The sequence below is a fragment of the Vulpes vulpes genome, chromosome 9 (genome assembly GCF_048418805.1).
Source record: "Vulpes vulpes isolate BD-2025 chromosome 9, VulVul3, whole genome shotgun sequence".
Lineage (NCBI taxonomy): Eukaryota > Metazoa > Chordata > Mammalia > Carnivora > Canidae > Vulpes > Vulpes vulpes.
In genome coordinates this window covers 67,371,985-67,394,618 of record NC_132788.1, presented here as the reverse complement: position 1 = coordinate 67,394,618, position 22,634 = coordinate 67,371,985, and the positions used below count along the sequence as shown (strand labels likewise).

Sequence of the window (22,634 nt, the reverse complement as noted above, 5' to 3'; positions counted from 1 at the left end):
CCTCTGCTGTGACTCTACATGAGAGAGAATGTGTTAAGGAAATTCACTCTAATAATTTACCTGTATGCAAGAACTGCAAAGGTTCTGTCTTTCTGAATTAAATTCCGCACCATACTGACTTCTTGAGGACGAAAGAGCTGAAGAGGTAAGGTCTGCCCAGGAATCAGGATCATCATCACCTGTGGCAGGACTGGAATAACCTGACAGCTGTCGTCGTCATGCAAAGTCCTGCCATGAAATTCTTCCATATCAGCGCCCAGATACTATTCAAGAACACATAGATACACTGTCATTTTAGATATGTAATAGAAATACAAGCTCAAAAGACATAAGAGCAAATCAGAGTATAAAAGAAATATGAAGATCATACAAATATTTATTTAATAAGTTGGTGTCTCAGTCTCCCACATGAAAATCTAATTGATTCTTTTTTTTTTTTTCTTTTAAGATTTTATTTATTTATTCAATGAGAGACACAGAGACACAGAGGGAGAAGCAGGTTCAGGAGGGAGCCCGATACAGAACTTGATCCCCAGATCTGGGATCATGCCCTGAGCAAAAGGCAGATGCTCAAACTGCTGAGCCACCCAGGCGTCCCTCTAATTCTGATTCTTATAGTAGAAGTTCTATTATCTTGTGAAAAATGCCTCACAAATAAATTCAGGAGCACTTTTTAGTTCAAAATCTTTCCTCTAAGAAACATTTCTAGGTCTAAATATCACAAATGACAACTATAAAATGTTAGCATGTTAACTAACACCCTGGTAGCAAGTAGTACAGAGACTAAGAAGTACTTTAGTAGCTCCATTACTAGTGGAAACATATGGAGGCGACAATTCTTCAAAAAATTATTCCAGGAAATGGTATCAAAATGCTTGAAAAGTAGAGTCAAGTATGTGTATCTACTGGCAAAGAGCCCACATCCTCATCCACAATTTTCTACTGTGAGGTAATATCCAATAAGGCTACCCTCATTCACTTGGTAGGAACCTCCATCTACTGTTACAGGGATGTACCTACGGTATAAGATCTGTAACTACATTACGTACTGTATGTGATGTTGGCAGACTGGTGTCAAAATTTATGACATTTGGTTTTTTGGCTTCTTTGCTATCCTGGTCTTCGACTTCCATTTCAATTTCATCTTCTTCCTCACTCTCTGCTATAAAAATTATAGAGATTATGAGAAAACAAAATGGATGCAAGAAAATGTCAAAGCGCTGTTCCCCTTCAAATACGTAATTCTTTCATGAGGATTCTGAGCCCATGAGAAGAGGGTTTCTTCTAACACCACTCACATGTGGTATCCTGTGAAGAGGTAGCCAGAGGGCTGGGGCCTATGCAGGGGTCTGCCACTAACTACTATTTTTTTTTTTTTTTCAGAATAGTTTAAGATTTACATAAAGAATGCAAAGATAGTACTGAAATCTCCTTTTTTTAGAGATCTTCTCTCCATTTGCCCCCATAGCTAACATTTTCTACGAGTATGGTACATCTGTCTAAGCAATCCGTGGTAGCACATTACTATTAGCTAAACTCCACATTTTATTTGGATTTCCTTATTTTTACCTACCATCCATTTTCTGTTTCAAGATCCCATCCAAACTAGCACATGACATTTAGTCGTCATGTCTCCTTAGTCTCCTCAGGGCTGGTATCTCAAACTTTCCTTGTTTTTGATGGCCTTGACAGTTGTGAGGAGAAAGGCAGGCATTTTATAGAATGTCCCTTAATTAGAATTTGTTTGATGTATTTCTCATGCCTACATTGAGGTTATGTACTTTGGGGATAAGACCACAATAGACTAAGGGCTGTGTTCATCACATCCTATCAAGGGTGCATACTATCAAATATGACTGATTACTGATGTTGATCATAATCACCCACCTGAGATTTCTTTGTCAGGTTTCTCTACTGTAAAGTTACTCTTTCCTCCTTTCTACATTGTACTCTCTGGAAGCCAATTATGCAGCACAACTCATACTTAAGAAGTTGGGGATTATGCTCCCTTCTACTTGAAGAGGAAGTATCTACATAAATTATTTAAATTCTTTAGTGTGAGAAACTTGTTTCTTCTCCCTTGCCAGTAACTAATTTAGAGACCTTCCACAGCTCATTTCACCTGATTATGCCTTAGTTTCCGTATCTGAAAAATGACAGGCAGGAACAAGACAATCACTAAGTTTCTTTAAAACTCTTTAAAGTTTTTATAAAAGACGGGAAAGAAGGAAGGAAGACCCTTTAATTAAAATGGAAAAAGATAACATTATTACCCAGCAAAAACATTTTCATAGCAGGGACAGCACATCCTTGGCTGTCACTATACTATTAAAAAGTGAAATGTTTGTAATCATTTTCATTCCAATTTTGCTTTGGAATTTTAAATGTAAAAATAAAGTTCACATGAAACATAAAATAGATTTTAAAGGAAATGTCTTAGAAAACTTTCCCCAAACAAAATTTTTAGATTATGAAAACTAAGCTGATCTACTTTAAAAAGTTGATGTCACTAATAATAGAAAGTTAGAAATAGCACCAAATAGGTGCTATTCTACTAAATGGGAGTTTGTCCTGTTAACGACAGCAGTGGGTAAAATTCCTACTCTGGATCAGCAGTTCTCACCTAGGGATGATCTTGCCCCTAAAGGGATATTTGGAAATGTCTGGAAATATATTTGGTTGTCACAACCAGGAGAGCCCTACTGGCATCTAGTGGGCAGAGGCCAGAGATGCTGCTAAACATCCTACAAGGATGCATCCTGCAGGACAGTTCTCCACAACAAAGAATTTTCCAGTCCCCAAAATCAAAAGTGCTGAGGTTAAGAAATCCTGGCCTAGCCAAACTGAATCTCATTTCTGACCTCATATTTCGTGTATTTTTAAATGCCCCAAATACACTTCTAAACAGATAAAACGTCATTACAAAATTGTCATTTTCTTTTGTGTATATCATTATCTAAGTCCAATTACCTCCAACTTGGTTCCTGACTAGAAAAAACAAATGCTTTTTTCTTTCTTTAAAGATTTTATTTACTTATTTGTTAGAGAGACAGAGAGAGAGAGAGAGAGAGACAGAGAGAGAGAGAGAGAGAGAGAGAGAGAGAGAAAGCAAAGAGAGAGTGAGAGAGCCCACAAGCAGGGGGAACAGCAGGCAGAGGGAGAAGCAGGCTCCCTGCTTGGCAGGGAGCCCAACTTGGGACCCATCCCAGGACTGTGGGATCATGACCCAAGCTGAAGGCAGACATTAACCATCTGAGCCACCCAGGCACCCCAACAAATGTTTTTCAATACAGTAACTGCCTAGGACTTTCTTTTAATTCTCTGGAATTCCTGGATATAAGGATAGGTCAAGGAGAGTAACATAATTATTTCAACTTACATTTAAATGGTCAGTGGTCTACCGCTTCATAAATATTTTTGCTAAGAACACAGGTGTTTAACCAAAAGATAACAACAACAAAAATCTCAATTTCCTTATATATAGTAGTCCTTCTCATAAATATGGCCAAAACCCACTTCCCCCTACTCAGTTGTTTATTTATTAATGTTTCCTTTTGGCCAAGACAGATTCTGGGCATCTTAAATATTAAACTACTTCCTCAGCACTTAAAAGAGTACTGCTCTTTAAAACAATTCATACCACATGGCTTTATGGATGATCCTATGGATGATCCTATGTTTCTTAACAAATAAAACTCATATGATTTAGAAAAGAAGATGCGGTATATGTATACAATGGAGTATTACTCAGCCATTAGAAACGACAAATACCCACCATTTGCTTTGACATGGTTGGAACTGGAGGGTATTATGCTTAGTGAAGCAAGTCAATTGGAGAAGAACAAACATTATATGGTCTCATTCATTTGGGGAATATAAAAAATAGTGAAAGGGAATAAAGGGGAAAGGAAAAAAAAATGAGTAGGAAATACCAGAAAGGGAGACAGAACAGGAGAGACTCCTAACTCTGGGAAACGAACTAGGGGTGGTGGAAGGGGAAGTGGGCGGGGGGTGGGGGTGACTGTGGGACGGGCACTGAGGGGGGGCACTTGATGGGATGAGCACTAGGTGTTATTCTATGTGTTGGCAAATTGAACACCAAAAAAAAAAAAAAAAAGAAAAGAAAAGAAAAGCTTTATTATTATATCCACAACTCTCTGGGCCTTCTCACTCCTGATTCTTATTTATTTATTTATTTAGGGGAGAGAAAACGCGCGTGTGCGAGCGAGCATGCTAGCATGGCAGGGGAAGAGGGAGAGAATCTTCAAGCTGACTTCTCACTGAGTGGGCAGCTGATGTGGGGCTTGATCCCAGGACCCTGATATCATCACCGGAGCTGAAATCAAGAGTCAGCTGCTTAACCAACTGAGCCACCCAGGCACTCCCTCACTCCTGATTCTTTTCAACAAAACACACACTGTTCAGAACTACTGGGGTGAAGTCTGATGACTCATCTCATGCAGGAGCACCACATGAATGCCAACAGAACATCAGTAACCTCCCCGAAACACTGGATTTGGCACGTTCAGAGTGGAGCTGATGTCTCTGAAATAAACAGCTCAGCTCTTCAGTCAAAGGCTGACACACTTACCTTTATGTCAGTTCAGCTAGGTTGGCCTCAGGAACAACCACCGACTCTGACTCTGGGTTTATTTCTACATAAACGTTCCCTTCTGTGTGGTGGGCATGCATTCAGTCTTCTCCTCTTTGGTGCCCCACAACTCCCAGGGGACAAACTCATCCTCCAAGAAAAGCTTCCCTTGGGCAACTCCCTGTAACCCACAACTGTTTCTGGGCAACCCGTGGGAAAGAGCCCCCAATGCACTGGCAAGAGATGCAAGCTCCCCAACAACAGACTTGGCCTACCTCCTAGGCCTCCTCTTCCACAGCCCAGCCCTAAGTACATGCTTTTGGATGTCTCCAGAACCATTTCACAATGCTTTACCTCAATCCCTCTTCAGGACAATAGCATTAACTTATCCGGTCCTAAATCAACTATCTTTGGCCTCATACGGATTATACACTTCCTCAAGTACCAGGCGGTGTTATCATACCTCTTTTCATGCCCGTTAACACCTAAACGTCACGCAGTGAAGGAACCCAGCTGAAGGCCCCAGTTTGTCCGATAACCTCGAAAAGCTTCACTTCTACAGCCTCCCGTGACAAATCCATACGGATTATTTCATGCATTTTCATGCATTTAGTTCTTTTTTTTTCTTTCTGCCCCGGATTCCAACATAAAGCCATGCTCTAAATTTCTGAGGAACAAAAGTAAACAACAACAACAACCAAACCACTGGATTGAACATCACCCTCCCAGGTCTCTCTCATCAAGCACATCCTACTACTTGCTTGAGCTACGTGCCCGAGAACAACCTGCACCAACACTGTCTGGCAGTGAAGCGGTTAAGCGGCCCTGGCGAGACGGACAGAAGGGTCCTGCGGACAGATTTGCAGGTCCGGCTCTGCGACTGTGTCACCTTGGGCAAGTCACTGCACTCATCTAATTTAGGTCTCTCCTACCAAATCGGGATCCGAAAAGTTACGTGGGGAGGATGGACCGGAGAGACGCGTGCCAGGCGCTCACTGCCGGGCCCCTGCCGTGGGAGCGCTTGGTCCCGGCGCGCTGTCCCCCTTACCCGGACGAGTACCGGCTGCTAAGCTCGCCGCATCCCCCGTCTGCCCTCCCTCCTTCCCCCTCAGTTCTAAGCCGTTTTCCTGGAGCCAAGTTCTGGACACAGCGGACGGAGAGGGAAGGGTCCCTGGCCTTGGGGGCAGACCCCTCCGCGACCCCCCAAACCCTCGCTCCTAGCCTGGGGCGACCCAGCCCGCGACGGGTGAGCCGGGACCCGGTCGTGGCCGGAGGCCTGAGATGCGGCCGCTTCCCGGGGCGCCCCAGCGGGCCTCGGCGCCCCCCCGCCCCGCTCCCCAGCCCTGCCGCGCCGCTCGGCGCTCGAGCCTCGCCCCGTCCCGCCGCCGCCGGGGACCGGCCCCGGGAGGTTACCAGGGAGGAGCGGCAGGTGGTTGCCCATGTTGTGCGCAGCGTCCTGCGGGTCTCTCTCGCCGGCCATGTCTGTTTACCCGCAGAGGAGGCTGGGACAGGGCGGCGCCCGGGCAGCTCGGGGAGGGTCCTCCCCCTCGCCGCCGCCCCGCGCACCGGGGCCACAGCGCCCCCTGGCGGCTCCCGCGCTCACCGTCCCCGCCCCTGCCCCGCGGGGCCTCCTGCAGAGCCCGCCTGGTTCCCGCCCGGCAGGACCGCTCCGCTGCGTCCTCGTTTCCACCTCGCTCTTAACGACGGGGGGCGGGGAGCAAAGAGAACCCTGCTTATGCAGCCCTAACTCCGACTCTTTTTTTTATATATACATATATAAATTTATTTTTTATTGGTGTTCAATTTGCCAACATACAGAATAACACCCAGTGCTCATCCCATCAAGTGCCCCCCCCAGTGCCCGTCCCCAGTCGCCCCCACCCCCCGCCCACCTCCCCTTCCCCCACCCCTAGTTCGTTTCCCAGCCTAACTCCGACTCTTGCAAAGTCTACGTGTGAAGACGGGGAAGACGCACCGGTCACAAGGAGGGGAGCCGGCTTCTAGCTGATGGATGCTCTTTTCTGCAGTTTCCAGGAGTTTCCAGGTGTGTGCCACAACCCACACGCATTAATCAGAAGCAAATGCTCCAGATGATGATGACCCACCCAGAAGAGACAAAGGCCTAGGACTGACTGGCAGGTGAGATTGTCTGGATGTCAAAAAAAAAAAGCCGACTCATTAGGACTTCAACTAAGGATGAGTTATTAAAGGACAGAAGTAAGGCCTGCCACACCAAGCACGATTCTTTTCTAGTAGAGGGGTGGTTTCTGGTTTGGACGATGGACACAAATTTTCGTAGTGTCTTTTTTTTTTTTTTTTAGATTTTTTTTTTTTATTGGAGTTCAATTTGCCAACATATAGCATATCACCCAGTGCTCAGCCCAAGTGCCCCCCTCAGTGCCCATCACCCAGTCACCCCAACCCCCCGCCCACCTCCCCTCCCACTACCCCTGGTTCATTTCCCAGAGTTAGGAGTCTCTCATGTTCTGTCTCCCTCTCTGATATTTCCCACTCATTTTCTCTCCTTTCTCCTATGATCCCTTTCACTACTTTTTATATTCCCCAAATGAATGAGACCATATAATGTTTGTCCTTCTCCGATTGACTTACTTCACTCAGCATAATACCCTCCAGTTCCATCCACGTCGAAGCACATGGTGGGTATTTGTCATTTCTAATGGCTGAGTAATATTCCATTGTATACATAGACCACAGCTTCATCTTTCGATGGACACCGAGGCTCCTTCCACAGTTTGGCTATTGTGCACATTGCTGCTAGAAACATCGGGGTGCAGGTGTCCCGGCGTTTCATTGCATCTGAATCTTTGGGGTAAATCCCCAACAGTGCAATTGCTGGGTCGTAGGGCAGGTCTATTTTTAACTCTTTGAGGAACCTCCACACAGTTTTCCAGAGTGGCTGCACCAGTTCACATTCCCACCAACAGCGTAAGAGGGTTCCCTTTCTCCACATCCTCTCCAACATTTGTGGTTTCCTGCCTTGTTAATTTTCCCCATTCTCACTGGTGTGAGGTGGTATCTCATTGTGGTTTTGATTTGTATTTCCCTGATGGCAAGTGATGCAGAGCATTTTCTCATGTGCGTGTTGGCCATGTCTGTGTCTTCCTCTGTGAGATTTCTCTTCATGTCTTTTGCCCATTTCATGACTGGATTGTTTGCTTGTTTGCTGTTGAGTTTAATAAGGTCTTTATAGACCTTGGATACTAGCCCTTTATCTGATACGTCATTTGCCAATATCTTCTCCCATTCCGTAGGTTGTCTCTCAGTTTTGTTGACTGTTTCTTTTGCTGTGCAGAAGCTTTTGAACATGAAGGCAAGAGAAACAAAAGCAAAAATGAATTATTGGGACTTCATCAAGATAAAAAGCTTCTGCACAGCAAAAGAAACAGTCGTAGTTTCTTTTCACCACCACTACTCCTGTCAAGGGTGAAAGCTGAAGAATCTTCAAAGGAAAGAGGGTATCTCAGCATGGTGGGAAGGGGAGGTGTGGAGAGGAACCAGCAGCATTGTTCTGGAGAAAACAGTGGTAAATCTGAGATTTAAACAGATGCTCAGAAACTGTGCCTCACTGAAAAGTTTAAAAGCTAAAAGCCTCCTAATGAGTGAGACTCAAGAATCCACTCTGCGTCATCCTGCCTTTGTTCCCAAATCACTTTGTGGCCTTGGTAGAGCCATTTATGGCCTCAGGCCTTTGTGTACCCATCTGCAAAAATGAGAATGGACCATATACCGCCCCGGATTGTTCTAGGTAAAAATATCTGCAATACTAATGACAGTATCACCTTTTACATTTGGGTTGATGACAATTACATACAATACATCACTGTGATGGTTAGTGAAATTAGGATGGTCACTCTAGTCAATTGAAGGGTGAGTCTATGCCTGAGTGACGAAAGAAAATGCAGGATACAATGATGAGGCAATGGGTGGGGTGTGGGGTGTCAGAGAGAGTGAAGCTGGGGGGAGAGGATGAAAGCAAGTGTACAGATAGACATTTCTGATGCTGTGGCATCAGCAACTTCACTATACTTTATGGAATTTCAATAAACTGTGCTTACCTGCAGAGACGTTTCTTTTCACATCAGCATCTGGCCTCTAAATGCGGAAGCTCTGACCTGCCATGGTCCTCCCCAGATACCTCTCCAGAGGTATCCAGAGTTGTGTTCTGCACCCTGGGTCATTGAAAAACCCAATGGACAAGAAAGGACTCTGGTGGGGTCAGCAGATGTAGCTGGGAAAGCATTAGCTCATTCTTTCTTTTGTCCACTGCTTCAGGGTCACTGATGCTACTACCATCTGCGTATCTTTTACTTCTCATTCTCCTTTTTCTACCGACCATTCCCATTCACCATCTGCTCCCTCCTTTATTTCATCTCTCCAGAGTCTACCCAGTCATCCAAAGTTCCATCTTTCAATAGGGATAATAACAAATGATCACTGAACAAAAACATCTAAGCAAGCAGGTTTCTTGGATTAGCCTTGGTTATTAAAACCAACAAGGAAAACATGATCATTCACCATTTATTTTTAATTCAGTAACTTTATCCTGAAACAAAGTATCATACTGAGTTCCTCACATGTCTTCTTGTTTGGGTGAAAGGTGTTCATTGATAAGGAGCTCGGCAAACCAGAGGGGAAGGAAATCCGTAAGTTCATAGATGGTTGCTTTGTAGCTTAAGAACTGACTTTAATAGGATGTAATTAAGGCTGGTAGAAAATGAGAATGAAAAAGCCCACTGCTCTTTCGATTTCTGGCTTCTGCACTTTATTAGCAGCAAAGGAATACAGGAATACACACACAGGGAAGATAAATTTCTGGCTTCCTTCTTTTTTTTTTTTTTTTGTATTATCTTTCTCCTGTTGTTTAATGTGGTGAAGAATGTTGCTGCCTTCGTCTAAGCAGTCAGTTAGTTACCTCTTGTCTAGATTATTGCAGTAGCCTCAATATTGGTCTCTGGACTACCACCCTCATCCCCGACAGTTCATTCGTAACAAAGCAGCCTGAATGATTCCAGGACTGCCTAGTATCTACTTGCAACCTGACCCCCAGTCCCTGTCATTCTCCATCCTCCTTCTCTGCTGTATCTTCCCTCCAAAGCATTTGTCAACTTCTAAAATTACTATAAAGCTTCATTTTAAAAATTGCCCTCACCCCTCCAAGAAACTCCTTGGGAGGTCAGAAGTCTCTGCCTCTTTTGTTTACTCGTGTGTTCCAAAGGCCTAGCACAGGGCCCGGAACTTAATAAGTGCTCAAAAAATACTTATTCATGAATGAATAAATGAATGAGCAAAGTGCACTGTCATGGAAGACATTGTTGACTGACCTAACATCAATTCCTGTCTTCTTCCTTGATGACAACCTTCATTTTGTTTGAGGCCACAGTGTGCGCAGCCCTGTGGGGTTGTGTTTGCACCAAGCCCACTATAGCCCCCTGCTCTTCCTCATAATCCTCTGCAGCTAGTGGTGGCCATGTGGCACAACTCTGGCTGATGTGACGTAGACAAAGTCTGCTGGGCAGCCATGGAGAATATTGAGAAGGGAAGGACAACTCCAGACAAGATTTTCTCTCATGATTAAAGGAAAAGATTTCATTCCTGCTCACTCCTGCTGGGATGAAGACTAAGCTCTAATTGTCTGATGGATAAGACCAGTCAAACAGTCAAAAGAGTCTTGAAAAGAAATCACAGATTTTAGAAAAAGTCAAACTAGATTGCCTTGTAGATATATTCTGTTATCATTTTTTAAAACAAATGTCTATTTAATGATGTTCAGAACACGAGTTACAACATGAGAAAATAGTCTGCAGTAAATTAAGATTTTTAAAAAAGATTTTAAATTAATTTATTCATGAGAGATGCAGAGACATAGGCGGAGGGAAAAGAAGGCTCCTTGCAGGGAGCCCCAAGTGGGACTTGATCCCAGGACCCTGGGGTCACGACCTGAGCTGAAGGCAGATGTTCAATCACTGCGCCACCCAGGTGCCCCAGTAAATTAAGATTTTTGTATTTGCACTTCTGCTGTGCTGGTCTTCCCCCACCTACCCTCCCATCCCCTGCTCCCACTTCCCTTCCCCTACCCCTTTGCAAGGCAGCTGTGGAAGGGCACCATGTTCAAGATGCTGGTGACAAGCCCAGAGGAACAGGAATGGTGATAGAACTTTCTGTTCATTCTCCTCACACAAGCTACATGAGCAGGCACCACCTGTGGTTTCCTGAGATTTTTAAGTTTGGTTCTTTCACGGTGTTTTAAAGCACTGGTTCAGGGCCTTCTCTCATCATCAGTGGATACAGGGGAGTGACTGGGGACTCGAAGCTGGGGTGCCCATTTGGGAAAGAGGGGCAGGGGTACACATATCCTACTTCTCAGCTCCAGGCCCTCTGGCCCACCCAGGTTCTTCTGAAGGTCAGCCTTTAATCATCGCTTAATTAAAAATGGTAACAGATGGAACAGCACCCTTTTTCTGTCGGCTCCCAGTGCAGCAGGGAGGTTCCTCAACCTCACCTTCCCTTCCCTGCCTTCATGTACCCTTGAGGCTCCATCTGTGGAAGGCCAGTTTGGACATTGCCTTGCAGATTTAGCAGCAGCTGTCAGCCAAGGGGCGCCAGCCCTAGAGTCTGCTGGCCCCAGGTGCTTGAACAGGGCAGTGGGAAGGCCAGAGTCCCAGCCCAAGGACTTGGCCCACTGGCTGGAAGGTGAGGCCTGGGTCACCCAAGTGACAGTGGCAGGTTTGTGTCCCCTCCTTCCACCTTTCTCTTTGGGCACCCAGCAGGCTGGAGACCTGGCGTTGGGCTGGCAGAATGGGCTGCCTCCCTGCTACTGGGCTGTGCTCAAGAGATTTCCTCCCTCCCAACTGCCCATCCTGGCTGCCCTTCCTCCCTCCTGCTGTGTGTGCCATTTTCAAGAGCCAGTCTTGCATGGAGCAGGGTGGGTATTGGGCAGGGGCCACAGCTGACATACACTTTAGTCTCCTGGCAAGAGGGCCAGCCACCAGGGCAGTGAAGCAGGTGAAACCTGACAGAGCCTCTCTGCTGCCCTGTGAGCCGGCAATAAAAGGGTGCTATTTCATCCATTACCATTTTTAATTAAGCAATTAATCCATTAATTTTGGAACTGCGTACACCTTCCAGTTCTTTACTTTTTGGCACAGAAGCACATGCAAGTAACAGATTTACCTTGTTCCAAGAGTCCTTTCCCACTTCCATATATATGGCAGCTTTCTCCTCCACTGGTAAGAAGTAAAATACTAGTGACCACCCAGCTAGAGTTAGGAGGATCTGTTTTGTCTTTTGTGATAGTTTGAGTTTTTGAATTCGTTGGTGACATTTGGAAATTGAAAAGTACACATGTGAGTATTGATTTCTATTCAAAAAACAGGAAGGTTTGGCAGCTGTTGGTGGGATTCAGGCATGGGAACAGTTGTCTTGTAGGAAGTGGCAGCTGCCCATTTAGATGGGCAGCCCCTGTTGGTCAGAGACCCCAACCAGCCAGTGTGTTACCTCCCCAGATCTGGCTAGCACTGTGTTTGCAACCTCTTGTATGTGTAGACAGAATGACACCACATGGCACCACATCCTGGTGTGCCCGGGCAGCCCAGGCACATGTCTGGTGTTATTACAGTACTTATTACCAGAGCACCTTCTGCTCTCCCATCCACTCTCCATGAATTATATGCCTCACAAAGATGCTCCAAGCACTGTGCCAGGCCGTGAGGGGTCTACCCTCAAGGCTTCATGTTCACCTTAGGCTTCCCTTGACCATAAAGGATCAGAGTTAGGGATCTTTCAATCCTTTGTAGTTCTGTGATTCATTCACAAAGGGGATCATTTTCATGTAGTTCTTTGAGCTGTTCTCATGGTGCTGTCATTACCTTTAAAATCTTTAGAATAAAGTCATGGTAATTCTCTTATTTCTAGTCTCCAGAAACCGCAAATACTCTCCTAAACTTGTCCAAATGGAGAATCGTTAAAAAATTTTTGGCAACCTATCTATCAGGAAAAAACACAATATATCCAGCAAGACATCCTTTCTTCAGTCTGCTTCTCACCTTCAAGTGCTGGGTCTGGCAGCCACTGCCTCAGAATGAGTGTCTCGGTGTCTGTGATCCTGTAAATCCCGGGGTTCTAAGGGAATGAAAGATGGATCTTGTCTGCTTTATGCAGACCTGCAGGGGAGAGAACAGGGAAACCTGCTCTGTGAGCAAGCATAAAAACTAGATGTGGTGAGGATATTTCATAGCCCTTTCAAAATGTTGACAATTTTATTAACTACTCACTTTCATATTTCAGTAATATTGGTGAATAATTTGGGATTTGAAAAAAAATGCCTTTATATACGTCTTTCACTGCTTTCATAATATTTTCAGGTACACCAGAGCCTATTCAAGTCTCAGGCATGTTGGGTTATTTGCAAGAATGATTATTTGTGACGATACTTAATGTGGCAATTTACTGAGACTTCTTGCAATCACATCCATCTCTTATTTGACAGGGAAGGTAGGGAAGATTTTGCAAGATAGTAAAATGGTGAACAATTTATGTTTTTAAACTTGTGTACAAAACCATTTCATGATTTGCTTTCTAGCTTTTCCTGACTCCACAGGGTGTTTGCACCGTAGTGAGGAAGCAAAGGAGTAGAGTACAAGGAGAAGAACACAAGGCGAGGGGGAAGGAGTCCCAGATTCCACCCTTGCCTTGTTTCCCATGGTGACCTGGGCTCACAGCTAGGTCGTTTCAATGTCTTCTCTCTTGGCCAAGGGTTTACAATGGCCAGGAAGTGGGAGGTTTTACCACAGTAAAAAACTCTCAGCGCATTAACACAACAAGGGTATTTTTTTTGCTTAAATCAAGTCTGCACTGGGTGTGGTAACCCTGGAGACGGAACCCCAGTGCAGGCTGCTTCAATCTAGGGCACTCCCATATCAGCACCTCCTTCTGGAGGACTGCTTCAGCCTGTGAGTGACACACACCGCCTCCCTCTTATTTTAATGGCCAACGTGAATCCGAGGGCCGAGCCTGACTTCAAGGAGTCAGGAAAGAATATTATTTATTCTGTATTTTGGTTCCGTTAGTAACTTCTACCACAGGGTGGAACTCTATCAGAGGTCTTCTGTGGGTGCACTTGGATGTATATATGAATACGTCTATTTGTATACACACACATGTTCACATGTGTGTTCATAAATATACATGTTTCAAAATACTTCACTCAAACAGAGTTTCACACGGATGCATAAACAACTATAATGAAGGAAACTGGAACGGTTAAGGTTGATGCTTTTAACTATCCTCATCTTTCTACACTTGCAGGGGAACAAAGTTCCATGATCCCTGGATGTTCTAAAATGCTGTGATGCCGTCCAATGGCCTGGAACTGAATAATTTCATATGCCACTGGCTTGAAAATAAGAGACCAGCACAATGACCAAGTTCAGATATAACTAGAATAATGTATCTCATATATCTGTACGGAAGAAAGTCCAGCAACTTACGAGAGAAATTAGAAGAGAGGCAGAAAGGCAATTAAATTAGGGTTTGAATAAATATAATTCAAAATGCATGAATTCAGCTTGGGTTCCCCAATGCTAGGACTTGTATCCTTAGCTGCAACTGACATCAGTTTATCATTTATATTATGAGGCAGTAGGAAAATTTATAACCTAGGTGTTCATTGGGAAAATACCTCACATTAAGTTATTAATAGATATCTGAGTAATGTGACTTTCAATTAATTAAAAATAGAAAGATGGATAAAAGAGAGTCTCATAATGTGCTCAGTAGAGGAGCTAACTGGAGGGCCAGGAAGACAAAAAAAGGCTAAGGTGCTTTGAAAGCCAGTGCCAGAGCCGAGAAATGAATCCAGGTGTGTTTAGAGAGAACAATCACATGAAGACTCTAGACTCTATACTGCCTGGCTATTCTTCAACTTAAGTTAACCATTGTACTCACTGTGTGTGTTTCATGGGCCAAATGTTGTTATAAGAACTGAGGAGGGACACCTGGGGGGCTCAGTGATTGAGCATCTGCTTTGGGCTCAGGGCATGATCTTGGGTCCCGGGATTGAATCCCACAGAGGGCTCCCTGCATGGAGCCTGCTTCTCCTCCCTCTGCCCATGTCTCTGCCTCTCTCTGTGTGTCTCTTATGAATAAATAAATAAATAAACTCTTAAAAAAAAGTAAAAAAGAACTGAGGAAACTGCCAGGAAAAAGAAAAACTCCAGAAGTACCTGTCCTTACAGAGTTTACATTCCACTGGGAGAAAGAGAGTAATGAGCTAGCAGAGAAAAAAGATGACTAAAATAGAATCTCTCTCCTTGGCTGGGTTATAGTGTGAAGGTGGCGGCTAGGGAAGTGGGCCTATAAACAACATAGCAGGGTATCCAGGGCAGTGGGCCACATTATATGCTTTGTTTCATTTTGTTTTTTATGACAGGTGAACCATGATGGTTCCCGGAGAAGAAGGGGACACATTTCTCTCTAAGAAGTGAAGGGACTGGGACACCCGGGTGGCTCAGTGGTTGAGTATCTGCCTTCAGCTCAGGGCGTGATCCTGGGATCCTGGGATTGAGTCCTGCAATAGGCTCCCCATAGCGAGCGTGTTTCTTTCTCTGCCTGTGTCTCTGCCTCTATGTGTCTCTCATGATAAATAAATAAGTAATCTTTTTAAAAAAAGTATAGGGACCTTCTTAGAGGCAAAGGACTGAGTAGAAGGTGGGCCTTAGCCACTTTGTCTCAATGGTTGCATCCAGCACTGACACAGGGCTAGTTAGTGGGGCAGCAGCAACACATGGAGGCCCCTCTTCCAGCTGCCCAAGTTTCAACAATGACATCAGAGCTCTTCATCTGGCTGCAGCAATAGCCACAATGTGGACAAAGAGCAGTTGGTAAGCCTTATATTATATGCATCTTAGACATGAAACACACGGAAGAGGTTTATCACTCATTTTCCTTCATAAGAATTACTTACAGATTTATAGTAGCTATCCAAGAACTTAATCAAAATTCAAGACCCCAAAATAAGGATCTCATGACCTAAAAGGATTCAACCCTAGTCCCTACTGCTAGAATTCAAACCCATGGAAATAATTCAATGAACAGATAAAAATTTGTGCACAAGGTATTCTTTTTTTTTTAAGATTTTATTTATTCATGAGAGACACAGAGAGAGAGAGGCAGAGACACAGGCAGAGGGAGAAGCAGGCTCCATGCAGGGATCCCAGAGTGGGACTTGATCCCGATCCCGGGACACCGGGATCATGCCCTGAGGCGAAGGCAGGGGCTCAACCGCTGAGCGACCTAGGTGTCCCAATGCACAAAGTATTTTTCTTGGCATTATTTAAAATATGGAAGGTTGAGACAAACAAAATGTCCAATATTTTGTGAGTGATCAGCTATTTTCCCATTAAAATATTTTCTGCTTAAGTGAGCCAGAGTCAGTTTCTGACAGGTGTACAGAAAGAAAGGCACAGACAAAACAATGTGCAGCCTCAATAATGAAATATTCTGAAAGGGTGATTACCTTTGGATACTGGGATTTTTTTTCCCTTCCTGGCTTCTAAGCCGTTTCTATTTTTTCAATAGGTCATAATTCTAAGTAACTTATCAGTAAATTAAAATATAGGTAATTAATAACTATTTTTTTTTTACAAATTTATTTATTTATTCATTAGAGACACACATACACAGAGGCAGAGACACAGGCAGAGGGAGAAGCAGGCTCCTTGCAGGGAGCCCGACATGGGACTCGATCCCAGGACCCCGGGATCATGCCCTGAGCTGAAGGCAGACACTCAACCGCTGAGCCACCCAGAAGTCCCTAATAATAACTTTAATTAAAAAAATTAAGAGCATATTTTTTTTCCAGAGAAGTCATAGGAGTATCTGAGATGAGATGCATAAGCCATGGTGTGGCAAAAGTTCTGTAGAACTTCCTGCCATGGGAGGGTCGCATATAAAGAATAACCTTAATAGATAGAATTCTATCTATTCTAAACTGAGCCTGAGATTCATGCCTATCTGGACAGAAGCATATGAACTCCCTCAGAGTGTACCAGAGCTTGGAGTCAGTATCACGCTCTTGAGATTACCACTGTTTTAATATGAATTTCCTATATGCTAGGGATTGTTGGCAGCCTGACAAAACACTTCCTCTAAATGAGAAGACTTATTCTGGTCCTGTCACTCAGGAATGAGCAAACATTTGTTAAACATTTACTCTGATCCAAAATCAATCCACGTGCTTTGCATGTGTCCTTTCATTGAATTTACAGCAATTATTGAGAGGTACATGCTATCATTTCTATTTTTTTGTGATAAGTCATTTTTTTCCCTATGAAAGGTTCAAGATGAATGATTTTCTAAATCTTTTTTTTTTAATTTTTTTTTGTTTGTTTATGATAGTCACGGAGAGAGAGAGAGAGGCAGAGACACAGGCAGAGGGAGAAGCAGGCTCCATGCACTGGGAGCCTGATGTGGGATTCGATCCCGGGTCTCCAGGATCACGCCCTGGGCCAAAGGCAGGCGCCAAACCGCTGCGCCACCCAGGGATCCCGATGAATGATTTTCTATGTCACAACTAGCTTTCATTTTCTAGAAATCTGTAAATTCAGGTAACCACAAACCTTAGCTCATTGTGTGCTCCTTAACCTTTGTCCTACCCTCTTCATCCCTGGACTTCTAGTTTCTGGATCTACCTTCAGATTCATGCTCTGACCATAGATTTTTAGTGTTATTCTTGATTCTTGCAGTGCTGTGTGACACTCCTTGGCTTCCTCCAAGAAAGATGAAAAGAGAACCACATCAAGGGGACTAGGAGATGAAGAATGCATGCTGGTTTCACTTGGAGCATAGTATCTTTGAGTAGAGCTTGAGTCCACTGTAGGTTGCAAGGCTTTTCCTGCATAGATTATAAATGGATCTGAGAATGTAAGTCTTTTTATTGTTTGTTTGCAGATAGTAGACATAAGCCCATAGATTTTTACATTGATACACAACTAAGGACTATTTATTAATAACATTAAAACATACAGGTAACTAAAACTTGGTTCTCATAAATTAAAATTAAGGCATTAGTAGAGTTTGCTAAAACTTCCATTTTATATTCTGTCAATAAGTCTGGCAGCCACCCAGTGCTTTGGCAATATTGGAGCTTTTACTGAGAACACGTAAGCACGAGAAGTGAAGGGACTCCCACGACCTTCTGGAAGGATGCTGTGTTAGATGTATAGCATCAGCACTGTTTTCAATTGGATTGGTTTTGGGTTGTTGCTCTTTTTATTGCATTAATTTAGTTGAGAAATTATGTTGGGATTTGCTTTTGTTGATCACTGTGTTGGCTGACATGCATTTTCAGAGATTTTATTGTTATGAGCTCACTCCAATTCTTAGCCATCACAGAATTCTTTTGCTTTAGAAAGCTGGCATGCACAGGATGTGTGGAGGTAGGTTTTTCACTCTGCTCTAATGAGTCAAGATCTAAAAAGTCAGACAGCCACTGATTTACAGCTCAGCCTGATCTTCTTTATATTTTATCACATGGCCGTCTTCCTGTTGGCAGGAGTCTCTCAGTGCTGGCTGAAGATACTTGGGTAGTCACCATATTCTAATCAAGAAAACTGATGGTGCTGCTTTAAATTTATATCATGCCTGTCCCTGGAAAAGTAGGGTATCCTGGGATTAACCAGGCCTGCACCACAAGCTCTGTCTGTGCCAGGCTTGGGCTTGAAAGAACAGAATGGTGAAGCTCTTATTATTCTGAAACACTCAAGCGTAAATCTTGCTGATGATAGAGTTTGGCCCAGTGCCTTGGGCAGTGATATAATTGAAGAATACAAAGAGCAATAACCCCTTTCCTGCAAAAAGTATTTCCTACTTCACTCAGCTCAAGTATCTCTTTATCTAGAAATCTTTTCTGATGTCTCCAAGCAACTATGGCACTTGTCACTTTACTTTGAAATTTTATTTTTACGTATTCCATTGCCCAACCCTGAGGAATGTCTTACTCACCTGCGTATGCTCAGCAAACAACCCAGGGGAGGAGGGGGGTTAATAAAAAAACTGTTGGACTGAATTCAACTTAGAAAACAATGTGGCAGATAGAAAAGGCCAGCCTATGTCTGCCCAGTCATGGCATGTGCTATTGGAGTGGTGGCTTACAGAGAGAACCCAATCATCTTTAAAAGTGGTATAGACCTCCAGAGTCCAAATTAGAATAGAAGGGGGGAACAATGAAGATAATAATGGCAAAATTTTCTTTATCTGAGTGCTTTCCATCTGACAGGCTGTGGGAGAGAGACTTTCCATCCATTATTTCCATTAATCCTTACAACAGCCCTGAAGGGAGACATTCGTAAATCTACTAGAAGGGAGCTAGAGTTGAAGTTCTATGTCTGAGTCCACACAGCTGGAAGTAACAGAGCTGGGAATTCAAACCCAGACCAGTCTGTCTCCAAAAAGAATTCACTCACTACTGCTGAAGACAATGGGATGTAATATTTGACAACAGGAGGGGCAGGCAATGTGGGAGGATGTGAAGAGCAGGGGTAGGGAAAAGTTATGGTGTAAACTTTGGCAAATATAAGGGGCCTTTCTTCCCTAGAAATGGTAGGAAAGGAAAAATGATGATGTGGGGATTGGAGCGTGTGCTAGGCTGTGTAATAAACCTCTAAAGATGTCCACATCCTTCTCCTAGAACCTGTGAATATATAAATGGAAAACGGGACTTTGCAGATGTGTTCAATTAAGGATCTTGAGATGGAAAATTATCCTGACTACCTGGATGGCTCAATATAATCACCTATGGTCTTTATAAGAAGGATGCATGAGGTCAGAGTCAGAGAAGGAGACATGACAACAGAAGCAGAGAACCAGTGAGGTGGTAGCCCATGCATGCAATGGCTTGCAAAAGCTGGGGAAGGCAAGGAAACAAACTCTCCCCTTGAACCTCTAGAAGGAATACAGTCCTTCTAAAACTTTGATTTCAGCTTAGAGACATTCTGGACTTCTGACTTCTAAAACTGTAAGATAGTTATACTTGTTTCATTTTAAGCCATGGAGCTTGTGGGAATTTGGCATAGTGGGGAAAGGAAACTAATGCAGGGCCCAATGTGAAGATACAAAGGTTTTGGAGTGTAGGGGAGATTTCTGAGAGCAGGTAGGTTTAAGGGGTGAAAATGGAATAGGGTGTGGGGCCAAGGCAGTGCCATTCAAGGTGGGCTCAGGACACCTGGAGAACTTGCTAAAATGAATATCCTCAGGCCCCACCATAGAACTTCACCGTGCAACTGCTCATGCAGTCACCCTCTTGGCTTCATGTGTACTGTCATCAGAAGAGTGACAATCAAGTATATACCCTACTCAAATAGATAAAGAAGTGAAAGCAGCTGACATGAGAATATGAATGTGCCCTGGCCTTTATGGGGGGAAAAATTCAAACCAGATGTAGAATAAACAGGTTGCTTGATGTACCCTACCAGCTGTGATCATGGATGTTAATGACTCCTTCATGACATCCTTCTCAAATGGTGACCATGTTCCAGTACATTGTTAGGTGCTGTGGACACATGATGATAAGGGATATAGGCATGCCTATCGTCTCCTAGAACCTACAGTCTAGTGGGAAAAATAGACAAAGCTTAAATAGACATGAGAGTATTATGTCATAAATGACGGATGACATAAAGAGAAAATCCAGGTAGCTATGAGCCTCTAACTGGAGGACCTCACCTGTTTGGAAAGGGAAATCAAAGAAGTTTCCCTCAGGAAATGATATCTGAAGATAAGAGTCAACTAGGGGAAAGAGGTGTATGTGGGGAACAGGAGAGAAAAGCAGAAACAGCATGTGCAAGAGCCCTGAGTCAGAAGGAACCTAGTAGGATAGAGGTCAGGGGGTGAAGGTGTAATTGGCTGAAGTCAGGCTATAGGGAAAGCAGTGCCTGGTACACAGAGTTAAGAATTTTAATCTTCCCCATCACAATGAGTCATGTGATCAGGTTTGGCATTTGGCTGCAGGGTGGAGATTCAGCTGAGCTGGGGGGATGGACGAGCACACACTGGGTAGGAGGCAGTGGCAGTACCTACCATCCTGCCTGAGATCCAGAGGGTGCCCAATAAATGTTAGCTTCCACTTTTAATTTCACAGTACTGCCATGCTGGTCTGTCTTTTACCGAAGTCAGATTTGCAGCTGACTCTACACTTCAACTTGAGAATAAATGAATAAATGAGTCCTCTTATTTTTCTCTAAATTTCTGGCAGATCAGCACACTGAGGCTGTGTCCATGAGTGAGGAAAGCAAAATTGCAGTGCCCCATATGTAGGTGGCTCAAATTCATACAAACAATTGTATGCAGCCAACCTGAGAGAGTTTTCCTGTTGGTTACAGCTTTAAGAGCAGCCTGGTCTTGAGTTTTGATTGTAGAGAAGAGAAAGAAGGACTGTCCTCACCCAAACACAATTACTGTCTGTTAGAACAAAGTACAGAAATCCAAGCAACTGTCAGTAATGTAATTTTAAACAAATCCATCAGTAGAATCTGTGGTTTTTCACCACAAGGACAAGGATTCCTAAAAGACCAACTAGAGGAAAATAAAGATAGTAGAAGGTAAAGAAAGAAAGGTATTGATGCCATCTGCCATATTTTTATGAGCTAATATGACCGGAAAATATTGATTACTGTAAAAGTTCCCTTCAGCCAGGAGACCTGGCTATTAATTTTCATGTCTCATTTACCATAATCTTTTATAGCTTTTTTACAGTGAATCCTCTTTATTTTTGAATTTGAGTATGAAGATAAAAATGAATTAGATTGATCTGAATTGTTACCTACCCTATCTGGCACCTCCCGGCAGTGTGCCCTTGGGCAGGTTATGTAAACTCTCTTGCCTTTATTTCATCTTTCAAGTGGGAATAGTGAGAGTTCTCAGGTAAAGGCCATTTCGAGAGGAGCTATGATAACGTGGTGAAGCTTTAAAACAGGCCAGAATGTGGTAGGCACCTCCTCAAAGGTTAGCTGTTATTAACTTCTAGGCATCACTCAAACCTACACCCAAACACACTGTCGGATATGCATTTTCCCTCCCTCTTGCTCTTTTGTTTGTTCTTCTGTTCTCTTGCTAGGTATCAAGCTATAGCCTCTGAGCTCCAACCCCAGGCTCTGCTTTATCAGTTGTCAGTAGGGTGTGCTCCAGGGATACCGCAAGGCTGGAGGAGGGGACTTTTTCCTCTTTCTGTGATCCGTGATCCTAACTCCGTGATCCTAACTCCAAGCTAGCTAGTCATGCTTCATTGCAGCAGCATCAGATTGTTTCTGCCGGGGCAATCAAATTCGGTTTGTAACTTTCCCAGCATTTAACACAAGAGCCTGAAGTTCTCCCTCTTAGAGACTCCAGTAGCAGCTGACTTCACCAGGCTCTGAGTTTAATGTTGTTATCTTTTCCCTTTGTTGCTCCAGTTCCTGGGAGTTAGCCATTTCCTGCACTTGCTGCCTTCATGATGCCTTAGTGTTTTCTTTTTGCCTTTTTAGTTATCCAGTTAACTGTTTTTGTATCTAGTTAATAATTCTATATCATTAAACCTTCTCTTTCCAAATAACTGAAATGGGTCACATATATCTTGATTCAACGCTGACAGAAACACTCTTGTGTATTTTGATGAACACAAGTTCTTACTTTAAATATAATCCACCTTATCAAAAACTTGTACGAATAAAAGAAAAAAAGGCAATCCAAATGAAAAATGAGCAAGAGGTTTGAACAGGTAATTCCCAAAAGATATCTGAATGCTCAATAAACATAAGAATGTAGTAGGCTTCCTTAGTAATCTAGGGAAATGCAAATTAAAACTTTAATGAAATAGCTACAAGACTGATTATATTAAATATACTGAAAATACCAAACGTTGATGAGAATATGTAGCATTGGGAACACTTTAGTACTATAGGCATGAGTTTTAGTTGATTAGTAGCCACTTTGGAAAGCTGTTTGGAAGTACTACAATAAAGGTCACCATAAATGTACCATATGACTCAGCAAT

At 43.5% G+C, this 22,634-nt stretch overlaps 1 protein-coding gene and 1 long non-coding RNA gene across 8 annotated transcripts in view; one reads left to right on the top strand and one right to left on the bottom strand.

Annotated features, from left to right (window-relative positions):
- Nucleotides 1-6,654, bottom strand: part of CRBN (cereblon) — a 33,697-nt gene extending 27,043 nt beyond the window's left edge. Inside the window, exons 1-4 of one of the 7 annotated variants that reach the window (XM_025984590.2) lie at nt 6,005-6,100; nt 5,055-5,258; nt 1,050-1,162; nt 61-263 (exon numbers count right to left, since the gene is read on the bottom strand). In XM_025984590.2, the coding sequence (XP_025840375.1) occupies nt 61-263; nt 1,050-1,162; nt 5,055-5,064 (326 nt within the window). In that variant the 5' untranslated portion in view covers nt 5,065-5,258; nt 6,005-6,100. Of the gene's footprint in view, nt 1-60; nt 264-1,049; nt 1,163-1,573; nt 2,794-4,591; nt 4,727-5,054; nt 5,259-6,004; nt 6,182-6,566 lie in introns of those variants that run through there. The other 6 variants (XM_072720375.1, XM_072720376.1, XM_025984573.2 and 3 more) reach the window with 6 other exon arrangements.
- Nucleotides 6,291-22,634, top strand: part of LOC140593910 (uncharacterized) — a 96,382-nt gene continuing 80,038 nt past the window's right edge. The window contains exon 1 of the long non-coding RNA XR_011994333.1: nt 6,291-6,730. This is a non-coding gene — a long non-coding RNA (uncharacterized lncRNA). The remainder of the gene's footprint in view (nt 6,731-22,634) is intronic.